At 36.4% G+C, this 22,213-nt stretch overlaps 2 protein-coding genes across 2 annotated transcripts in view; one reads left to right on the forward strand and one right to left on the reverse strand.

Annotated features, from left to right (window-relative positions):
* LOC134751009 (transcription factor Sox-17-beta.3) overlaps positions 1–19,961 on the forward strand; it is a 141,021-nt gene extending 121,060 nt beyond the window's left edge. The window contains exon 4 of the mRNA XM_063686324.1: positions 17,061–19,961. Within this exon, the coding sequence (XP_063542394.1) occupies positions 17,061–18,286 (1,226 nt within the window). The 3' untranslated portion in view covers positions 18,287–19,961. The remainder of the gene's footprint in view (positions 1–17,060) is intronic.
* Positions 1–22,213, reverse strand: part of LOC134751023 (DNA polymerase interacting tetratricopeptide repeat-containing, protein of 47 kDa) — a 160,508-nt gene that overhangs the window by 34,232 nt on the left and 104,063 nt on the right. The window lies entirely within an intron of this gene.

A 22,213-nucleotide genomic window follows, 5' to 3' on the forward strand; every position in this document is an offset into this window, starting at 1 on the left:
GTAGCTATTATTAATAAACAAATTCTTCATTTTTATCGGAACCTACCAAAGCCGACGACACTAAAGCTGTCAAATCAATATATTCCAGCCAACGTACGAGCACTCGTGACCGTTACGTGCTACCGTCATTGAATCGTAATGCCGCTTCAAAACCACCGCTTTTTGTCTATTCACTATGCTAATTTAATACGAAAATAGAGAATACCTGGTAAAAACGGTAAATTACATAAAATTAGATTCGGTATTTTTAGGATGCCATTTAGGAAACTTTGTTACATCGAAGTTTATCAAGTCGTTTACAGATGGCGCCAGCACCTGTCAATCCAATTCGTTGTGTTTTTATTTTGAAATTTTATGGAATTTTTGCGAGCCCTTTAAGCCAAAACTCGTAGAACAAAACTAGATATAAGTAAAACCTATGCTGGCGCCACCTAGGAAAACCGTTGACAGTTGCCAGCCCCATCGAAATACAGTCATTAAAAGTGCCCCATGGAACCCTCAAAACTTTGTACAAAAAAACGTGAACTGACGGCAGTGTCAAAATAAAGACGCCCATATAAAAGACATCAACGCACGTTGTTAAGTGTCGATTTGCTTAAAACATGTTTTTTAATACAGTTGCTCAAAAAGTGCTACTTTTCGTGGCTGTTTAGCGTGCGGAAAGTTGGTTTTCGCGAACTAGTGCTTTTTACTTTTCCAATTTTTTTAAATTTTTACTTGTTCCAATTCATGAGTGTTAATATTAGTTTCCTTTAAACGTCGTAATCGACATAAAAACCTGTAAACTGTTAATGTAAGAATACGAAAAATATGCATATTTCATATTGTATTACTTACCTCTTCATCATTATAAGTATTATAACACGTTTATTTTTTAATGTTGAAAAACCGTTCTTAATAAGTTGTCTGAATGGAACGGAACTTACTCGTGAAGTACTGACATACTTTCTGCACTAGCATCGAAATGTACTATTATCTTTTAGGTATCAAAGTGTAACAAAAATAGTGGGGATCCGTTCAAGTGTATATTCTGTATCGTGTTCTGATTAGAAGAAAGTAGAAGAATAAATTTTTGACGCGAAAAATTTTTGGACTTTGTATGGAAGGTGGGCCTGACTCGAACGATCTGCCCCATAGAAAAAAATTGTTTCGTAAAAAAAATTCCCTAATCAAAACACGATGCCGAATATGCCCTTAAATGGATCCCCACTATTTTTGTTACAGCCTGTATAAAATTTATATGATAAATTCCTCAATTTATTTACTTTTATAAGAACAGGGTAATCTTAAGAAATAGTTCTGGCACTAGTTTTTACGAATGCGGCTGCCATTCCCAGAGGGTAACTAGGGAGTCAAGCATTGTTTGATAATCCAGTTTACTAGATGACGCCGTACAGCGCCATCTACTTGAGCTGACTAATATTTGCAATAATATTATGTTGCTCTTAAAATCTGCGGTGACACTGCCTACTAAAATGTACAGGACCTACAATACAATCATACAATACAATACATACAATAAAATGTACCTATAATAGAATCTCGGCAAGGGCATTTATTTGTGTGACCAGTACAAAAATATATATTTCTAAGTGACGTGCTCGTTTAACTGACTTTACAGTACACATGGCGCTACTTTCTCGCACTAGTGCGAAAAAGAGTACTTTTCGTGCATACGTCGAAAGTTTAAAGGGCCATATGTACTGTAAAACGTTGTACGATACACGTGCGAATAGGTAACTCGCAACTCGTGTCGATTTAAAACACCCTGCGGTCGTGTTTTAATTTATCGCCACTCGTTTCGAATTTCCTCTTTTCCGCACTTGTATCGTAAATAACTATTGTGAGAAATATTGCTAACTCTCTTCTGCGGAGCAGGAGTTGCGCTTTCAAACACGAAAAAAATGTAAAGCACTCTTTCTGTCCTAAACAACAAGTAGCGAGGCTTGTAAGTTAGCTTGTAAGTAAGGTACCAAGCTATCCAAATTTCTAACCAACTACCTACAAATCTAAAAGTAATTACAGATTATAAAGTATTTAGTAAGCACTTGAAGATATTTTTATTGCTTTTACAGTATTGACGAGATATTTGCAAATTAAACTGATTTTTACAAAATTATCTTATGTAACTTTCCACTTTAATGATGACATCTTTATTACTTTATCTGTACTTTTTGTTGGTGTATTTTTGGAATTTTACTTACTTTATAATTATAATTATGTGCATGTATTAGTTTGTAAGATTTTTCTAACACAATATCGTATTGTTATAGAAATTAGAAATAAATAAATGAATGAAATGAAAATCTATAGAACTGTGTCGTATGCATATTTATTGGACCGCAGTTTGACTTCTGGTGTTCCTAGGCTTCAAGAAACCTGATGTTGCCAGGCTGAACAGTAGAACGATGCCTTCACCCCACTAGCCTTTAATCTCCCCTATACAATTCTCATACATTTGCTGTCAAAAAAAATTACATCCTTATACATACACGTCTTACAATTCCATTGTCTACGGCCAAGATCTACAGCGTCTAATTCAGTAGTTGATCTAACCTATAAAACGGTAAGCATCACGACGGAGCGGCGGCGCGTGCGCCGGACGTGACCGCGGCGGCGCGCGTACACGTAGTCAAAAAGTCTTATGAGGAATTATACAAGTCAATATGAATGTACACTGATATCAGATACTTGTCCGTACATGTATTGGCGCGGGCGAGACGGACAGTAACGAAATAACATCATTCAGATATCATTCTAATGTCAGTGTATGCTCCAATTGGCCTGATAATTTAAGACTATATTAGTGGACGATTGCTTGCCCATACAAACGTAGTCCTCATTTCCTCCCTGTATAGAAAATATTTTTGCACAATTTATTGTATAGGAATAAACCATAGCTAATATAGCTATGCTTCTTCGTTGGACTTATTGGAAGTAAAGTATTACATTAAAAAAAAGAATTACTCAAATCGGACCACGGGTCTCGGAATAATCGGTGAACATACATAAAAAAAAAAAAATAGCCACAACCGAATACAGAACCTCCTCCTTCTATAAAATTGAAGTCGGTTAATAAAACTATGAAAACGGATTATATCGCGTATATTGAATTTATAATACATCCCGACGTTTCGAACCCTTTACAGCGCTCGTGGTTAACGGGTGACCCCCGGGAGTCACCGGGTATTATAAATTCAATATACGCGATATAATCCTTTTTCATAGTTTTATTTCATAAGTAACTATCGCGGTAACCGAAGACAATATTGAAGTATTACATTTATTTCTTTACTAGATTCTGCCCGCCATTTAGTCTAACCTATCCTATGTCCTTCCTTGGGCCTAAAACTGTCTTCCAACCATATATTAATCGGTTCAGCTGTTTAAACGTGAAGAGGGAACAAACGGTTACTATCACAATTATAATGTTACTAGTCTCTGTCCGCGACTTCGTCTGGGTGAAATGATGATTGATAAAAACCGGACAAGTGCAAGTCGGACTCGCCCATCGAGGGTTCCGTACTTTTTAGTATTTGTTGTTACAGCGGCAACAGAAATACATCATCTGTGAAAATTTCAACTGTCTACGCTATCACGGTTCATGAGATACAGCCTGGTGACAGACAGACGGACAGTGGAGTTTAGTAATAGGGTCCCGTTTTTGCTCTTTGGGTACGGAACCCTAAAAAACTCTATGTCCATTACCGGGCCCTACACTATCCATACGAAATAAGCGGTTTAAGCGTGAAGAGCCAAGAAGACGGAGTTAGTTTCGCATTTATCCTAGATTCGTTTAAACATGCTGTTTTTTTTTATTTATACGCGAAATAGATAATTGTAATAAAATAACATAATTCACGTCATTCTCACTGAAACAGTTTGTACCTACTGTTAACGTTAAGACAAGCAATTTCACATTAAATTGAATCATTTGATAAATAATTTCTCCCATATACAAAATTCACAAAAGCAACAATTTCATATTTTCGTAAAAGTAACAAAAAATAATGTTACTATGACATTTTACTACCATTAATATTATATTAATTATTGGTCATTTTTAATGGCATAATTAGTAAAATAAACATCCTTGGCTCTCTCGACAAAAGGACTCTTAACTTAACGAGCTAACTTTTAACGATCCCTCACCCATTCACACTTTACTCCCTTTAACAAAAACTAATCCCTAACTAACTTTTAACAACCGCTTTTTATGGATTTTCTTGTTATAAAAAAAAGAAACGACGTTATGGCACGCGCGCGTCCACAGCGCACGCGCAGAGCATCTTAAACTTAGAAACAAAGATAGATTTATAGATTCAACGCAAGCGGGAAAGAGGCAAATATACGATCCACGCTCACGGCTTTAAGCCGAGAAATTCAGTCAAATTAGGAGAAATAAGTATCGGCATCGGTAAGTACGGTACGGAATAATGATTTTTTTAGTTTTCGAAATAAGCGCGTGGCAACGGTGGCGTGAAGTGATTTTTAATTGGATTAGGTGTTAGGTGTATTTCGCCTTAACTGTACTTTTCATTGAGAAATAAATAAAATAAATAAATGATTTTTTTTATTTAAGACCATTGAGGATCATTGTGTTAGTAATAATCTTAAATTTAAATAATCTTATTAGTCATACTTGTTATGGCCATTTTTTGCCCGGATGCTGCACTTCATGATAAAAGCAAGCCGCTTTGCACAGAGCTAGTAGGGACCAAACTGAGTGATTTGACCCGCAGCAGCGCAAGTTTCACCCCTTAGGAACAGAGATGGCGCCACTTCTTTAAAAAATATTTCAAAAAATTCTACAAGCTAAACCAATGAACCGATTTAAATGTTTAATATCTCAAATGAAAGCTCATTATATACATTACTTTTAAAAAAATACTCAAAAAATATATACTGATTACTTTCGACAAAAAACGGCATCTTAAGTTTTTTTTTTTACTCGATTGATTGTTTTTACTTGGTTTCTCAAAAAAAATGTATGGAACATGAATAGCTTAATGCATGTATATATTACTGAATAAATAACAAGTATTATAAAAAAAACCCGACACCGATACCTCTCATACTTCACGAAATATAAAAGTTTGAATGTGAGTGTAAATTTCTTCAAAATATAATTCAAAAAATTCTACAAGCTTAACTATTTGACCGATTTCAATCTTTAATATCTCAAATAAAAGCTAATTACATACATTACTTATAAAAAAATACTCATAAAACATATACTGAACCCTTTTGGCAAAAAACGGCATCTTAAGTTTTTTTTCTTACTCGATTGATAGTTTTTACTTGATTTCTTTAAAAAAATATTATGGAACATGAATAGTTTAATAAACATATATATAGTACTGAGTATATAAAAGTATTACAAAAAAACCCGACACCCATACCTTTCATTCTTCACGAAATATTTAAGTTCAATTATGCACGTTCTTACAAATAAATCCTTTAAAAGAAATCTTCAACCGCAGTAAGTGCACTGACTTTAATATGAAATGTGTCATATGAAAATAAATCACCCAATTTATTTTAATAAATAAAAAAAATATAAATAAAAACTGAATAAAGTTTTTTCCTGGTGGTGAATTACAAAAAAATATAACAAATCTAAAATTAGGAATTATTTTTATTTAAAGTAACTACATTTGTAAACAAAAAACTTAAATGTCCTCTTCGGGTTCATATTTATTTATTGCAACCATGGTTTTATAGGTATTACAAATTCTTGGTAGTTCCACATGGACCCCGTGGGGGCATAGCAATATTACATGCATACTTAGGATATAATCTTAAATCTATGTGTATAATATAAAAGTAGGTCAATTTAGTAGTTTTTATACATATAAGCCGAATTGAATCAGATAATTGTCAGTGTGTTAAATACAAAAATAAACGGGCAAATAATTATTATTAGGTGATGTCAAATTATATAGTTCACCGGTAGATGTAAAACTGAAAAAGAAAAGTCGTTTTGTTAAGTACTCGTACCATTCCAATACTACAAAATCACTGATCATACATGAACTGGTTGCTGTAAATTACTGTTGAATTATTTTTGTGCCTAGTTGATAACCATTAAACCTATAATTTTGTGCCAGACCTATAATTAGTGGTCAGCATGCAAAATAACCCTGGATTGAAAATTACATTAACTTACTTTTGATTTGTACAGCCACACTTGCATGATTTACACTGGGCTGTGCATGGCCAGCTGACGCGACGACACCCACAATGCATAGTTTCGCAGCCAGATTTGCAGCCACAATAGTCCAAGAGGCTTGAGACCAAATCGCTGTAAATGCCGACCATTCCGGAGTCCAACTCTCTTTTTCCTCAGTCCATCCCCAAAAAGATGTACATGGTATGGAAACTTCTGGTTTCAGAGCGTTTCCCCATATATGGCCCTCTTGGTAAGCTGCTCGAAGTGCATGTTTATAGAGAGCAGCTGATGTAGGTGGCAGGGTTGGCAGGTTCTAATTTCTCGGCCAAATCAGATTTGTTCCCTGAACGACGCCCTCCATTGACTGACAACGAAGGTGGACAAATTTGGTTTTCGTACTGGAAGAATTCGTTCAGATCAAGCTGCCTTTTTCTGGCCACTATAAAAAGACGGGAAAATAGGAGTATGTCAACTTTTAAGTTTTTGATTTTGTCGGTTGTCAGGTGTGTAACTACATATTTTAATTTTAGTATAAAGTAACCCTAGATTTGTGTTATTGTTTGGCCAAATGGAACACATAAACGTAAATGAAGTTCACAAATATTTGTTTGCTTCAAAAAACAAGCTTGTGTCAAGCCTGCCACCTACATCAGCTGCTCTCTATAAACATGAACTTCGAGCCGCTTACCAAGCGGGCCATATATGGGGAAACGCTATGAAACCAGAAGTTTCCATACCATGTCCATCTTCTTGGGGATGGACTGAGGAAAAAGAGAGTTGGACTCTGGAATGGTCGGCAGTTACAGCGATTTGGTCGCAATTAAACCTCTTGGACCATTGTGGCTGCAAATCTGGCTGCGAAACTATGCGTTGTGAGTGTCGTCGCGTCAGCTTACCATGCACAGCCCAGTGTAAATCATGCAAAGGTGGCTGTACAAATCAAAAGTAAGTTAATGTAATTTTCAATCCAGAGTTATTTTGCATGCTGACCACTGATTATAGGTCTGGCACAAAATTATAGGTTTAATGGTAATCAACTAGGCACAAAAATAATTCAACAGTAAATCTACAGGCACATAAATTTTCCAACAGTAATCTACAGCAACCAGTTCATGTATGATCGGTGATTTTGTAGTATTGAAATGGTACAAGTACTTCTCAAAACGACTTTTTTTTTCAGTTCTACATCTACCGGTGAACCCGAAGAGGACATTTAAGTTTTTTGTTTACAAATGTAGTCACTTTAAATAAAAATAATTCCTAATTTTAGATTTGTTATATTTTTTTGTAATTCAGCACCAGGAAAAAACTTTATTAAGTTTTTATTTATTTATTTTTTATTTATTAAAATAAATTGGGTGATTTATTTTCATATGACACATTTCATATTAAAATCAGTGCACTTACTGCAGTTGAAGATTTCTTTTAAAGAATTTATTTGTAAGAACGTGCATAATTGAACTTAAATATTTCGTGAAGAATGAAAGGTATGGGTGTCGGGTTTTTTTGTAATACTTTTATATACTCAGTACTATATATTTATTAAACTATTCATGTTCCATAAATTTTTTTTATGAAATCAATTAAAAACTATCAATCGAGTAAGAAAAAAAACTTAAGATGCCATTTTTTGCCAAAAGTATTCAGTATATGTTATTTGAATATTTTTTTATAAGTAGTATATATAATGAGCTTTTATTTGAGATATTAAACATTAAAATCGGTCGAATAGTTTAGCTTGTAGAATTATTTGGAATATATCTTGAAGAAATTTACACTCACATTCAAACTTTCATATTTCGAGAAGTATGAGAGATATCGGTGTCGGGTTTTTTTTATAATACTTGTTATTTATTCAGTAATATATACATGCATTAAACTATTCATATTCCATACAAATTTTTTGAGAAATCAAGTAAAAACTATCAATCGAGTAAAAAAACAAACTTAAAATTCCCGTTTTTATCAAAAGTATTGAGTATATATTTTTTTAGTATTTTTTTAAAAGTAATGTATATAATGCGCTTTTATTTGAGATATTAAACATTTAAATCGGTTCATTGGTTTAGCTTGTAGAATTTTTTGAAATATTTTTTAAAGAAGTGGCGCCATCTCTGTTCCTAAGGGGTGAAACTGCCGCTGCTGCGGGTCAAATCGCTCAGTTTGGTCCCTACTATCACTGTGCAAAGCGGCTTGCTTTTATCATGAAGTGCAGCATTTTGTTCATAACAAGTATGACTATATCTAAGTATTAGAACTATATACATAACTATCCTTAATAACTATAACTGTACATTTATTTATTTATTACTGCGTGCGTGTACCAAGCAGCAGACAATAGCTTTACCTCACAAGATAAAATGCAGTAGGTAGTGACACTAGTAATTTAAAAGACTTTTACTCCTTTAACAACCAACGACTTAAATACTTCATTCTTCGTAAAATACTTTGCTTTACAATTTTGCCCCACTGAATCACCTATAAATGGTCACCCTAGGAATCTGCGGACATTCCATCGAAACCTTCGAAACCCATAAAACGGCATAGAACGCGGTAGGTAGCTTAGGCTTTTTGCCACAGTTTCTAAACTTTTACTTTGCAAAGGTTCTACGTTTACGGTAAATTCTACTATGATATAACATTTTACTGCTACATAAAGGCGTATGGCAGCGGGGAACTAAAGGCACGTACGTCTTTATAGTATAGCTGAAAATATTTCAGATTAGCTAAATAATCCGCTTAAATATCAACCTTATTGTGTAATAACAAGATTAAATTTGCAATAACAAGCTGTGTTTTCGTTCACATCAAGCAATTTCAACTATGGGTGTCTTTCAGGGAGGCACGTTAGTCTCATTGGCGTTAAAGCCGTGTATTACTGTTTTCCCATACAAATGCAACGCTTTTCGACGTAAGTGCACATTGTACTAAGGTCGTGTTTAATATTTGAGCGTTTTAAAGCATAGTGCGTGCGTTAAATAGATTATAAAGCCGGTGGAAACGTCAAGGGCGGGACGGTTGTAAGAAAATCACAATGCGATGCCTCGGGCTTCGGTTATGGCGGGCGGTTTATTACTGGCGATCTGGTGGGGGATAGGGCAGGAGGTGAAGCGGGAGCGGAAAGCGGGTGCCGCACAGGCGGACTATTACCGGCCGATAAAGCATTTGCCCAAGATTTGATGCTATTTCTACTACATCACGCACTTTTGAACAAAGATTGAAATCAGTTTTAGCAATTAAGAGGAAAGGGGACGGCCGCTTCTCCATACAAACGTAGTCCCCATTTTCCTCTCTGGATATTGTCATTTTGTTTTTTTTTACATAATTTGATGTATATTAGCTATATAACCATAGCTATGCCCCTACGTTTGACTTTTCTCGATTTCGATTTAGCACAGGTCCTCCACTTTCGTCTTAATAGTGCCTTATTAGTTTTACCACGTTTTACTTGATATAATAATTGATATTTTTAAATAATGTCAACTGTACTATTGTTTTTAAATTAATTATTAGTCATATTTGCATCTTACAATGCAATGCTTGTGTGGTGATAATTATGAATGGAGTTTTATTATAGATGATCTGTTGTAAGATATGACTAGGACTGGTTGCTTAGGCAGAAGCTGATAGCGGGACAGCGGGAGAAAAAATGCTCTATGCTCTATTTGATCCTTACTGAATGAGACACGTTTATTGAAAATTTTATTTCAATTGTATCTTGAAGCTACGTCAGATGACTACCAAAACTCACTAATTGCAAAATAAATAAACAATTAACCTCGTTTTATTACTAGTACAAATTCACTATGTTTCTGAAATCGTAGTAGTATTCACTAGTGAGCTTTGGTTGTCATCTGACGTTATATCTGTAGGTAGGTATATCACGAATCAGCCTCAAAAAGCTTGAATCTTAACCCACACGTCAAACATATAAAATTTTCGTTTCCGCCAGCATACGCGTAAGACCGAATAAAGGTTTATGCATTTCGGCAGTCCGCAGTTCCGAGAAACAAAAAATACCATAGACAAAGTAAAAGCGTTAAGCACTACACTTTTTTCAAGCGAAAAACGCACTTAAAACCTACACTGTAAAGTTCATTTTCGATGAAGAAAATAGTTACGACCCAACATGTAATTTCAGTTTGTACCTTGAATGTTTCTAGCAAATTTTATCTGTGACATAAAAGCATCTGTCCTTTTCCTTGGTACGTGAAACGCGTGAAATAGCTATTTTACAGTCGGTAAAAGATAGTTTGCTTCTGTTTATAGATGACTAAAATAGCTGGTGAATGTGAAAGGGAAGCTTGGAATTGATTTTGTGTTGCAACTGATTTAGTTAAATGATTTTAAGCGTTAGAGAATAGCTGTTGTAAAAGAAATGGTCTGTGCCCTTATGAATGTATGGTTAGTTAGGTAGGTACGAAGGGTTTTCAATTTATTTTTTCGTTCGTACGGATTAGACAAACTCAGTTACGAAAAGTTATGATAAGAAACCAATAGTATTAATCCTTTTATATTCCAAAATCCCGTTTAACAGCTACAGATTTAGTTTAAAATCAATAAAAGCGCAACAAACCGCTACATCATACAAAAAACGACATAAATGACGCACACGGAATCGAAATGCAATAAAAAAAATGGTTAAAAAGAGATGCCCTTACACGGCCCGCTCTAGTTGGAGAAGGACGGTGGATGTTCGAATTTAGAATGCAGCGCGTGCGCGGAGCATCCGTTGCGGCGAAAAACCACGGCGACGCCACCTCGCGGTCGACGAGGGAGTTACAATAGATGTTATTTCACATAGACATTAAATTCCGTACTATTTTTTTAGAGTCAGCCTTTACGGAATACGGTTTATCAAAACACTGACATCAGAACGATATTTGAATCATGTTATTTACCTATCGTGCGTCTCACCCACGCCAATACATGTACGTAAAAGAACGATAACTGAATGACATCAGTTAGATAGTACAGTACAGTTAGTACGTTCGAATTGGTGATTGGCCTGTAGGAATGTCACCCGGGCCACAAAAGCACAAATTCTCACTCAGTCATTCAAAATCGACCCAGTGGTTTAAATTCTATGATAGAGATGTACGTTTTTTTCCACCATATACAAAAACACTTCTCTCATCCCTCAATTGCACAAGATTATTATAAATATCACGAATTAATATGTCCAGAATAGAGCGCTTAAAATATAGAAATGGTTTCACCCACAAGACAGATTTTAAAATAGGTTATGGCACTGATAATTTGATCAATATTGGAAGGCAAAAAAGATCAACCTGTACCATCTTTTTACCAGTTTATGTGCAATAATGTTTGAATAAAATTATAAAATTTATTTTATAATATAATTTAACGGACTAAGTAGATTTAAAACAATTTAAACAAAAACGTTAAATCACTATTTGTATATCAAAAGTCTGTTAATATGAACGCATCATTAATCATTATTTAATTAATGATAAAGATTGCGATCTAATTAATGATATGATGAACGAGAGCCGGGACCACCGCGTGTCATATTATCGTGTTCCACTTTGCACCCGTATGTACATACTACATTATACTGTCATAAATATTATAAGGACATTCTTACACAGATTGACTGTCCCACGGTAAACCCAAGGAGGCTTGTGTTATAGGTACTCAGACAACGATATATATATATATAATATAAATTAAATACATAGAAAACACCCATGACAAAGGAACAAATATCTGTGCTCATCACACAAATAAATGCCCTTACCAGAATTCGAACCCAGGACCATCGGCTTCACAGACAGGGTCACTGCCCACTTAACTAGGCCAGACATGTCGTCAAACTTTTGAAGTTATAATTTCGGTATAATTCTCTGAAGTGAGAAATCGGCAGTTTTTAACTCCATTCACTGATAACAATGTAAAAAAGTAACCTTTTCTTAAACGACCGAATCCGGCGGGTCTCAGCGGAACGGAGCCCTTTATTATGATCGATTGGGTCATTAATGTTATCATTAAACTCTTCGTTTTGGAGGCTCCTGGATTCTATGCTAACGACAGACTATTTAGATTGGTGGTTGAGGATCTAGTATAGTCAAGATATCAAATATCGACACGGACAAACTGCCAGAAATATGTATACACGGGTCGTGTATACATATTTCGTGTAACACTTTATTGCCCATATATGCATCTGTCTGCACTATCTCAAATGACTTTTTCGTCTAAGACGCTAATCTGTTAAACAAAAGCCATTGTCTCTTGTGCGAGCCGTCGGCCTTTGTGTGCCATTTGTGTGTAGGCGCATGCCACGGCGCGTACGGCGCTCACACACAATGTGCCGCTAGCACAAAAGAGACAATGGCTTTTCTTTAACAGATTACCGTCTTAGACGAAAAAGTCATTTGAGATGATGAAGACTATAACCTCTCGTACGCCGCCTGTCTAATTTGATCATTGAAAAAGTGAGCTTGACATTAAAACAATACATTTAAATTCCCGGATCCGTGTCTAAGCATACGAGGGTTTAAGGTAGTGTGTGTGTACATACTTTTGGCACTTTGTTCGTGTTGATATTTAAGACCTCGACTATACCCCGCCCACAATGTTGATAAGTCCTGGGTTCGGATTCCGGTAAAGGTCCAGTAATTTAGCCGTAGAAAGGTAACAACTGTAACAAGTAACAACCCAAACCCACACAGAGGCAGACAGAGTTACCTACTTAAAAAAAATGAACTTACATACATACATTAAAATCTGTAATAGATGTCATATATTAAAGAAAAAGTGACGAAGCCCTCCAGTGGTGAAGGCCGGATTCGAACCGGCGTCTTTAGCTATCGCGGCTAACGCCATGAACCCCTAGGCCACCCCGCCACGGCGGTGCCCGTCCGAATTTCTCGACTATATGCCATCTTAGTAAGACTAGGCGTCTTTGACCACTGGAGGGCTTCGTCACTTTTTCTTTAATATATGACATCTATTACAGTTTTTAATTTATATATAGTAGTGTGACTATTTAAAAAACACAAATCAAAATATTTAATAAAATAATTTGATTTGTTCCCAAACTTGTTTACATACATACATGTTTAGTTAAATATATTACAGTACATATGGCGCTACTTTTTCGCACTAGTGCGGGAATGAGCACTTTTCCTGCATATGTCGAAAGTTTAAAGGGCCATATGTACTGTTAAACGTTGTACGATACACGTGCGAAAAGGTAATTCGCAACTCGTGTCGATTTAAAACACTCCCTGCGGTTGTTTTAATTTATCGCCACTAGTTTCGAATTTCCTCTTTTCCGCACTTGTATCGTAAATAACTATTATTACATCATTAGTATTAATGCCTCGTAACCTTTCAGAAGTACATTTATATTACTACGTACATAAAAGTATGGTGGCAGTGCTGGCAGTTTAATATGGGTATTTTTAACTTGATAACTATTTAACACTTTAAACTCTCGCGTTTTTTACACATAATTATTATGAAATTAATTCGTGTAATTAAATATTTGATAACTATTTGGCTTTGCACCGACTTTCACATGTGAATAGGTAATATGATATTTAATCACTTTCGAGGTAATTTGGTTTTCTTTTGAAGTAAAACTTCTTTAGGCGCGACTAGAGGGTAACTCAGATTTTTTTTCTGCGGAAGTAACGCTCAATAGTGACACACGCACAATAGGACACACGTCAAAGTGCAAACATAGCGATAAACGTCATCGTCAAAGAAGTTTTACTTCAATCGCGCGTAAAGATTACAAGCACACACTTTTTTTAAAGTTTTATTTCATATTCTTACCAAGTGCAGATATCTTTTCAAATCTATTGTTACACCATAACCCCCAGGTATTCGTAGAAAACCACCCAAACTGTCAGAATGTTTGTTATCGTTAAATAAATTGACTCCATTAACCATACTACAGGCTCGAGGATTCGGGACGACTTTGGTAAATGACAGGTATCAATCAAATTCTTCTATCAAGTTGAGTTGCGGAATGGTGTAAAAAAATGATAAAACAAATCAGAGAACTTACCGATAATCGAAATATCGGCGCCTGCCTCTCTATCGCTCGATTTTTGCAAAAGCGATAGAGAGGCCGACCCTCAGGCAACCCAGAGGTGTTCGCGGTAGACCCTCAGGCTAGGTGTTCCCCGTTCTATCACCGATTGATTAACAGGCCCCGATTTTATAAAGCTACAAATTACAATTTTACTAGTCTAAACACTCATCACATCACAAGTCCGCTCATCATGTGTCAACTCATCATCGTCAGGTGAATCATCAGAGGTCCTAGCTAGCCAAGGTGATAATCATTGATAGAAACGCCAAACAAAACGTGAATGAATGAAAATAATCACGTGACATTTCTTATCGTTTGGATTTTGTTTATGTACGATTGTCCTCTTAGCTAGGCCCCCGTGTGAGACTATGGTCAATCACTAGTATTTGCAAATTTAGCGTAGCGTTTCTTCTATATATATATATATAAATTCGATGTATATATTTATATTAGTAGTACTCAATATTATTATCTCACGTCGTCCACAACGTGTCCCGTCCCGCACTATGCTGTCCCGCACACTCCGCTGGCTCCACAGAAAACCAGCGCCGTTGACCACGCTAGTCGTGCCAGCTGCATTGCTGAGTGGAGACCATTTCGGCTTCACATCTCTATTTCTACTGTTTCGTTTATCTTTGTCTTGTATTTGCTATATATGTGTTGTATTGATGTGTTGTCTGAATTAATGATTTCTATTCTATTCTATTTTAATATTTAAAATTCCCAAAAACAAGTCCCATTTCCCACGCGACTCCCTTTAATCTGTTAAATTATAAAGCTAATAAATCATTAATTATAGTTGATAAGGCTCAAGCCGATAACCAAACATCGGCTTTAATGGGACATTGGGTGCGCGACAGGAAGCCGGCCCGTCATTTGTCAGAATGACGTTTGACATCAGTCAATGGCGTACTTACCTGACTTTTTGTCAGACGCGTACGCAAAACCGGGTGCGCGGAGTCGGTGTTTTGCTGTATGCCATGTGTTTTGACACGCTCAGAGTATACTATTATCATAGAGAAATATATGTAAAGAAAGAGTGGTAACTCCATACATCAGTTTTCTTACCAATAAGCGAGTTAATTAATAGTCGACATCTAGCGTCAAGTACCGGAATTTATCAGAACTGCAAGTTGACAATTGATGTCGCGATGAACGAAAACTCTAATGCTCAACAATTTTCAGCTAATATTATAACCGGATTAACTGTTAGTCCATTTTTAAACCTTTCTGCTTGTAATATTAGTTATAAATTGTTTTAGCAGTACTTTTTTCGTCAGTAGCGACACTTGTGATATCTGGTGTCAAGTAGCGGTACTGATAATTCCACTACTTGACGTTAGATAACTCGCGTTTTGGTAAGAACTGATGTATGGAGTTACCACTCTTTCTTTACTTATATTTCTCTACGCTATTATAAAGTTAGTGTCGACCCAAAAACCATTGACTCCTTAAGAGGCCTTATTCCTACAAACGAGCGTATTTTGCAAAATGCGTCCTTTTTCATTCAATATTACAACTTTTAGTATTTATTCAAAAACTGTTAACTTTAACTAAGTTGCCAGTGTTCCCTACAAGATAAGGGACCTTTACCCTAGATTAAAAAGCGTCCTAATAGAGTATTACCAATTTAATTTTATTTCTCAGAATTAGATAAAGTTTTAGCAATTTCAACGTAAAATTAAATATTTCCGTATAAACATCTAAAAATGTACAGTTTTGGAAAGCAAAACTATGGAACTATGTATATTTTGAAACTTTATATAAAAAATTGAGTGATAAATTAACTTGACGGCTGTGAAAGGATGATAAGTGTAAATCGATTCGCATAACTATAAAAATAACACAAATTCTAGATACTTTTTGCCATCCCTGTACATAATTACTCATAGATTTTATCTAACAAAATCGTCGATAACGAAGATCAACGCAAAATTATTAATAAACCTGCAAAATACTTCTAACACCTCTTACAACTCAACCTCTGACATATGACCAATGACACCATCAATTAATCGACAAATCACCGTTAAACTCATTTTTCCGCTAAACACCTGTAAGATGCTCTATCGTACAATATTAATGTAAGTAGCGAACACGTAACATAACACGCTTACGAATATTACACCATATCAAGATTACTGAGAATAATATTATAGAAAATAAAATGGACGCCCTGTCACGGCGCAGCTAAATAATCACGGTGGTGTTCTATCAAATAACTCTGAAACACAGCAATGAACGCATCATAAATAACCTTATATTTCTAACAAACAAATCCCAATTCTATACTGAAGTTACAAGACTTAAAATTGAATGGAGATGGAAGTGTTAGTTGTATAGAGAAATTATCGAAAATCATGGGCAATCTTTTAGGATATTTATCAAGAGGACATTGCTGGCTACTGACAAAACAAACAATTTACATTTGGAGACGCGATGCGTTTGGTATGTTATCGATTTGAAGATATATTTTTATCGGACGCTGAGTATTATTTTTAAGTACGATATGTGATTAGTGCTGTAGTGTAGGTCATTTGACGGTATATTGTGTTGACGTATCCGGTCAATAGAAATTATTCATTTAAGTGCTAGAAAAGTTTAAACTCAAAGTTCTCTATTATATTTCTAGTTTAAACTTAAATATACAACACATCTTTCTTATTCTCATTATATTAAGACAAATAGTATTCATATTTGAGAAGGTAGTAGTAAAATAAATAATAGATCTTTTAGAAAAAAGAGTCCATTTTAAATCTCGTAGCACCTGTATATTTGGCTGATAGTATTCCTCACTAATAATAAATCTCTTATTTCCAGGTAAAAAATGGCGCTCGCTGACTCCGCAAGACCGACGGCCGTTCGTGGAAGAGGCCGAGAGGCTCCGAGTCATTCACATGACGGAGCACCCCAACTACAAGTACCGGCCACGGCGGCGGAAGCAGAACAAGACACGGCCCAACCAGCCCGCACCCCCCGCCAGCGCGCCCCCCACCTCCACCGCCCTCGGCTCCCCCTACGCCACCACGACCGACTCGCCCGACGCACGGTTCTCCCACAACCCGGGCGCCGGCTTCTCGCCTTACAGAACCTCCCCCCTTGCGTCAGACTACCAGTCCAACCAGTTCAACGGCCACGTCCAAACTCCAGAGTCTTCCCCCGCGAGGTCACCGGAACCCCAAGGACGGAGGAGCGCCCCGGCCGAAGCCCCGCTCCCTACCCCTGACGCGTCACCAGTAGAAAATGAGAAAGAGAACTTCCAGTACGAGGAGCGGCGAAGAGCCATCAACGCTTCCATGTCGGACTCCTACTCCCCTTACAAGACATACAGGACGCCTGGCTCGTTCTCCCCGGCTCCTGTTGCCGCTATGGGCATGGCTAATGGCATGTACGTCATGTGCACGCAAAGGACTTTAGCGGAGCAGCCGCCTCTCGTCACCGGAACGTTCTTTCCTCCCGTGGCAACCTCCCAAGACCAGCAGACGCTAGGCACGTCCACGCCCAGGGTATCGTCCGCTCCGAGCGGCCAGATGAACGCCGAATACAGCATCCAGTACCACCCGTACGAGTACGAGCACATTTACAAAACGGAAGACTCTTACGTCGCGCAATCGCACTATCCTGAACAGCCTAAGACCGAGTACGATACCGGAGGCGGGTACTTCTCAGAAGAGCCGCCTGCCAATCAGGAATCGGAGCAATTCATGAGCCAGCGGCCTGAGATCAGGACCGGCTCGCCAGAGTCCGATGTGGATGCGAGGGAGTTCGATAAGTACTTGGACTATGCTCCAGAGCAGATGGAGCAGCACCAATATAGATACGAGCAGCAGCAGCAAGGGTACAGGCCGCCGTACTGCCCGGAGCAGGCGCCAGGGCCTGAATACTGTTCTGAGAGGATGTACCCGTCTCCGTACGCGTCGGTGATCTCCGGGCCGCCGCCCGCGGGCCCGTACCCCGCGCCCGCCGCGGCGCTGGCCGAGGCCCGCACGGAGGACGAGTTCAGCGTCATCCTTGCCGGCGTCCGGCAGACGTGCTACAGCAATTAATCCTCTCCAGCCTTCCTATTAGTAGCCCAAAGAGTATATTTCCACAGTTTTGTGATCGAATCAATGTTTAAATTCCTAGTAAGAATTAAATTCTGAATTATGACTCTTGCGTTAGTTTGTAATTGTAAATGCCTGAAACGTTATAAAGTTTTCGTATGATTTAAGTAGGATGTAGATTTTGTATTATATTGCCGGTTGTAGGCGACCATCGTGAAGTATACTGGATATTTATAATAAAATTAGTATTTCTTTTTATGTTGGACGCAGCATGTTGACCAGTGATTTAGAATTTATTTGTGCAAATATTTGAAATAGAATCTGAGTCTAACTATAATTCTGTTTCGCTAGAACCGAAAAGAAATTCTTGCATACCTTGCAACGCTCACGCAAAATTCTTTGCCGAGAATCGGCCACTTAGGAATAAATTTAAACTCATTAGGCTTGTGGTCCTATAATGCCTAGCGCATTTGTAAATATGGACTTTTTTAACGACTACACTTCCGTAATACGAGTAATCTAAAGTTTTATTCTGATTTAAACTTTGAAAAACTATATATTGCAGTTAGCCAACGATTTAAAATCGTGATCTTGGTTATTATATTGGTGCTATGAAAATGTCCATAATAACCTTAAAACTGTATTTGCACTACGAGACAGCAATTCCTATGTAAAATATTATTTATTTGTAGCTGTCGCACTTTGTATATTTCTTAGGTAAAATTAGTTTTTAAATTAATGTAACTCTCAATAGAGTTCTGTTGAATTTCTAATTTAAGACGAGAAAGTATTTTTTACTAGTTTTAAAACTTCTTTGACTGATTATTTTTTTAACAGATTTTTTTTATGTCTGCCAAGATTTACTTCCAACTCAAAATTAAATAGTAGGTATTGCATAATTCAGTTAGTTTTTAAACTTTCAATATGGACAATTCGAAAGTATAATCATTTTTTTAACATATTCTAATATCTTATGTTTTTATAATGGGTCTCACACGAAATTTAGACCAAACTTCACAAAAATGCGAGGGTGACCCGTTAGAAATATATATACTTAAATATGGTAAACAAAAAAGACGTATATTAATTTTATCACTTAATCAATAAATCTTTTGACCATGATTTCTTGCTTTAAATGTAGTAAAAAATACTTGACTAGAATAATCAAATCAGTTCTTCCAATAATGCTACAGCCACACATTATAAATTTTTCTTTGCGAATTTTGCATTAGGATAAATTTGAAAAACCTGAAAATTAAAAAAAAATACATTAATATAATATACCAATACGACTAAGTATAATTATTGTGTCTTGTTACAAATTATTTTCTAAATTAGGTACCTACACATTTTTGGAATCTACCCCGATGCACATTAAAATTTACCTTTTTGCCTTTATTTTCTTTTACGTAGGTACTTTTTTTTCTCAAGTGTGGTTTTGTAGCATATGCTTGTAGATACTAGTTCGTAAGGCATATTTTTATATCATTTATTTTAGCTTAATTAGTTTGAATATCTGTATAAATTGTAAGATCTAAAATATCTCATATTGTACTAAAATATTAGAACTTGTTAGTTAATATTGTAATTTTAACAAAAGACACTCGCACTGCGAAATTAAGTTTTTCCTATTTTTAAGAAAATTTATAAGGAGCAATAAAATTTATATTCTACAATATTGTCTTATTTATTACGTCGCTTTTATTTATACCCGAGTCCTGGATCCCAACTCAGATCAACAACTTGTTACGACTTTGATCTTATTTTGATACGACCTTAAAGATCGCTTACGCTGATTAGTGCATGCGAAATGAAGTGTAAGTCGTGCGTGAGTCGTATCAAAACCAGTTCCAAACCGTAACAAGTTGTTAAATCTGAACCGGGCTCTTTGTATGAGTTAGTCACTTATTTAAGACTGGGTCTTTAAACCACTGGAACTTTTTTTAAAGAAAGCAGTAATTAGTGAAAAAAATGGCATATGACAGTACTTTAAACGGCCAATCTTAGGTAGTTTACCTTAGGTACCTATATTTTTTTATGTACTAAATTAGCTCTCCTGGTTTACAATATATAATATAACCAATATTTAACAAAATATTGAAATCTTAGTAAAATACATTTTTTTGCAGCATTCAAATTAAATAATTCTTAGCACAGTTACAAAAAAAGTCGAAAATAAAAAACCGGCCAAGTGCGAGGCGGACTCGCGCACCGAGGGTTCCGTACTTTTTAGTATTTGTTATAGCGGCAACAGAAATACATCATCTGTGAAAATTTCAACTGTCTAGCTATCACGGTTCATGAGATACAGCCTGGTGACAGACAGACAGACGGACAGCGGAGTCATAGTAATAAGGTCCCGTTTTTACCCTTTGGGTACGGAACCCTAAAAAAGAACTATTTAATTCGCGTCTAACAGAAATAAAAATATAATATTGTCTTCGGTCACCGCGACAGTTACTCATGAAATAAAACTATGAAAACGGATTATATCGCTTATATTGAATTTATAATACATCCCGACGTTTCGAACCCTTTACAGCGTTCGTCACCTGTTGACCACGAACGCTGTAAAGGGTTCGAAACGTCGGATTGTATAATAAATTCAATATACGCGATATAATCCATTTTCATAGTATTATTTCAGAAATAAAAATACTTGTATTTGCTTCCAAAAAAAACAAAATTCATATTGAAATAATAATATCTGTATGTACGTACAGGTCACTGAACTATTGGTGTCTAAGGTTAACATAAAGAACACTGAACAAATATGTTGACGTACTCGAGAAACATCAATATTTTATAAAAACATATTATTTAAGCTTAATATTATTGCTTGAAGTTAACTTTTCCATTTATTTTAAAATTTTCCATGCTGACCTTCATCTCTTGAAGCAATATCTAAGTAGGTACGAGTATTATTAAAAAACTGAAAATCATTTCGGATAAAACGGACAATAAGTACATACAATACACGGCATCATCAGCGCCTGTCACATCTGCAATCTCGCATGTACCTTTGGCCATGTATGCCGCCTGGGGGATGCGGCTATTGAGCGACGTGTGGTCCAGGGGAGAGTGGATGGTACCAGGCCACGAACAAAACCACCAATGAGATGGACAGACCAGGTCAAAGCTGCAGTGGATGGGTTGGCACACAAATGTGCCAGGAAGGCAGCCAACAGAGACGAATGGCGTCGTGTTGTGATTGTTGTGAAGCTCGTCACCATCCGATGATGACCGCAACGGGACCCTATTACTAAGACTTCGCTGTCCGTCTGTCTGTCCGTTCGTCTGTCCGTCTGTCACCAGGCTATGTCTCATGAACCGTGATAGCTAGACAGTTGAAATTTTACCGTGATAGCTAGACAGTTGAAATTTTCACAGATGTTGTTTTTGTGTTGCCGCACAACTAATACTAAAAACAGAATAAAATAAATATTTGTGGGTAATAAATTAATTTTATTATCGTCTATGCCCACTACATAAAAAAAATACAAAAATTGAGAAAATAATCTAGTTACATGTAAAAAATCCGCAACGCAGGCTTCGTCTGGTGGCTACAAATGCAAATCAGCAACATGCTTCGTCCCAAAAATACCAATGATGATATCCGCAACAGACCTCGTCATTTTTTTTGTTTAAATAATAACCTTAGTTAAATAGAATAACCGCCACGAATCGTACCTGAAAAAGTGGGGCTCCCATACAACAAATGTGGTTTTTTGCCGTTTTTTCGTGTAATGGCCGGTTTTTTTAACGTGTAAGCGAGTTTCCTCGCGGTAATTCTTAGCTATGATTGATAGAAATTGATCCAGCAGTTTGAAGAGTGTTAGCTCTTTACCAAAACAGTGTAAGGCATTTTTGACATTAAATGTTTTTTTTTTGGCATAGCGTAGGGGTTTTTTAATGTTTTTAATTTAATAC

Source organism: Cydia strobilella, chromosome 21 (genome assembly GCF_947568885.1).
Source record: "Cydia strobilella chromosome 21, ilCydStro3.1, whole genome shotgun sequence".
Taxonomy (NCBI): Eukaryota; Metazoa; Arthropoda; class Insecta; order Lepidoptera; family Tortricidae; genus Cydia; species Cydia strobilella.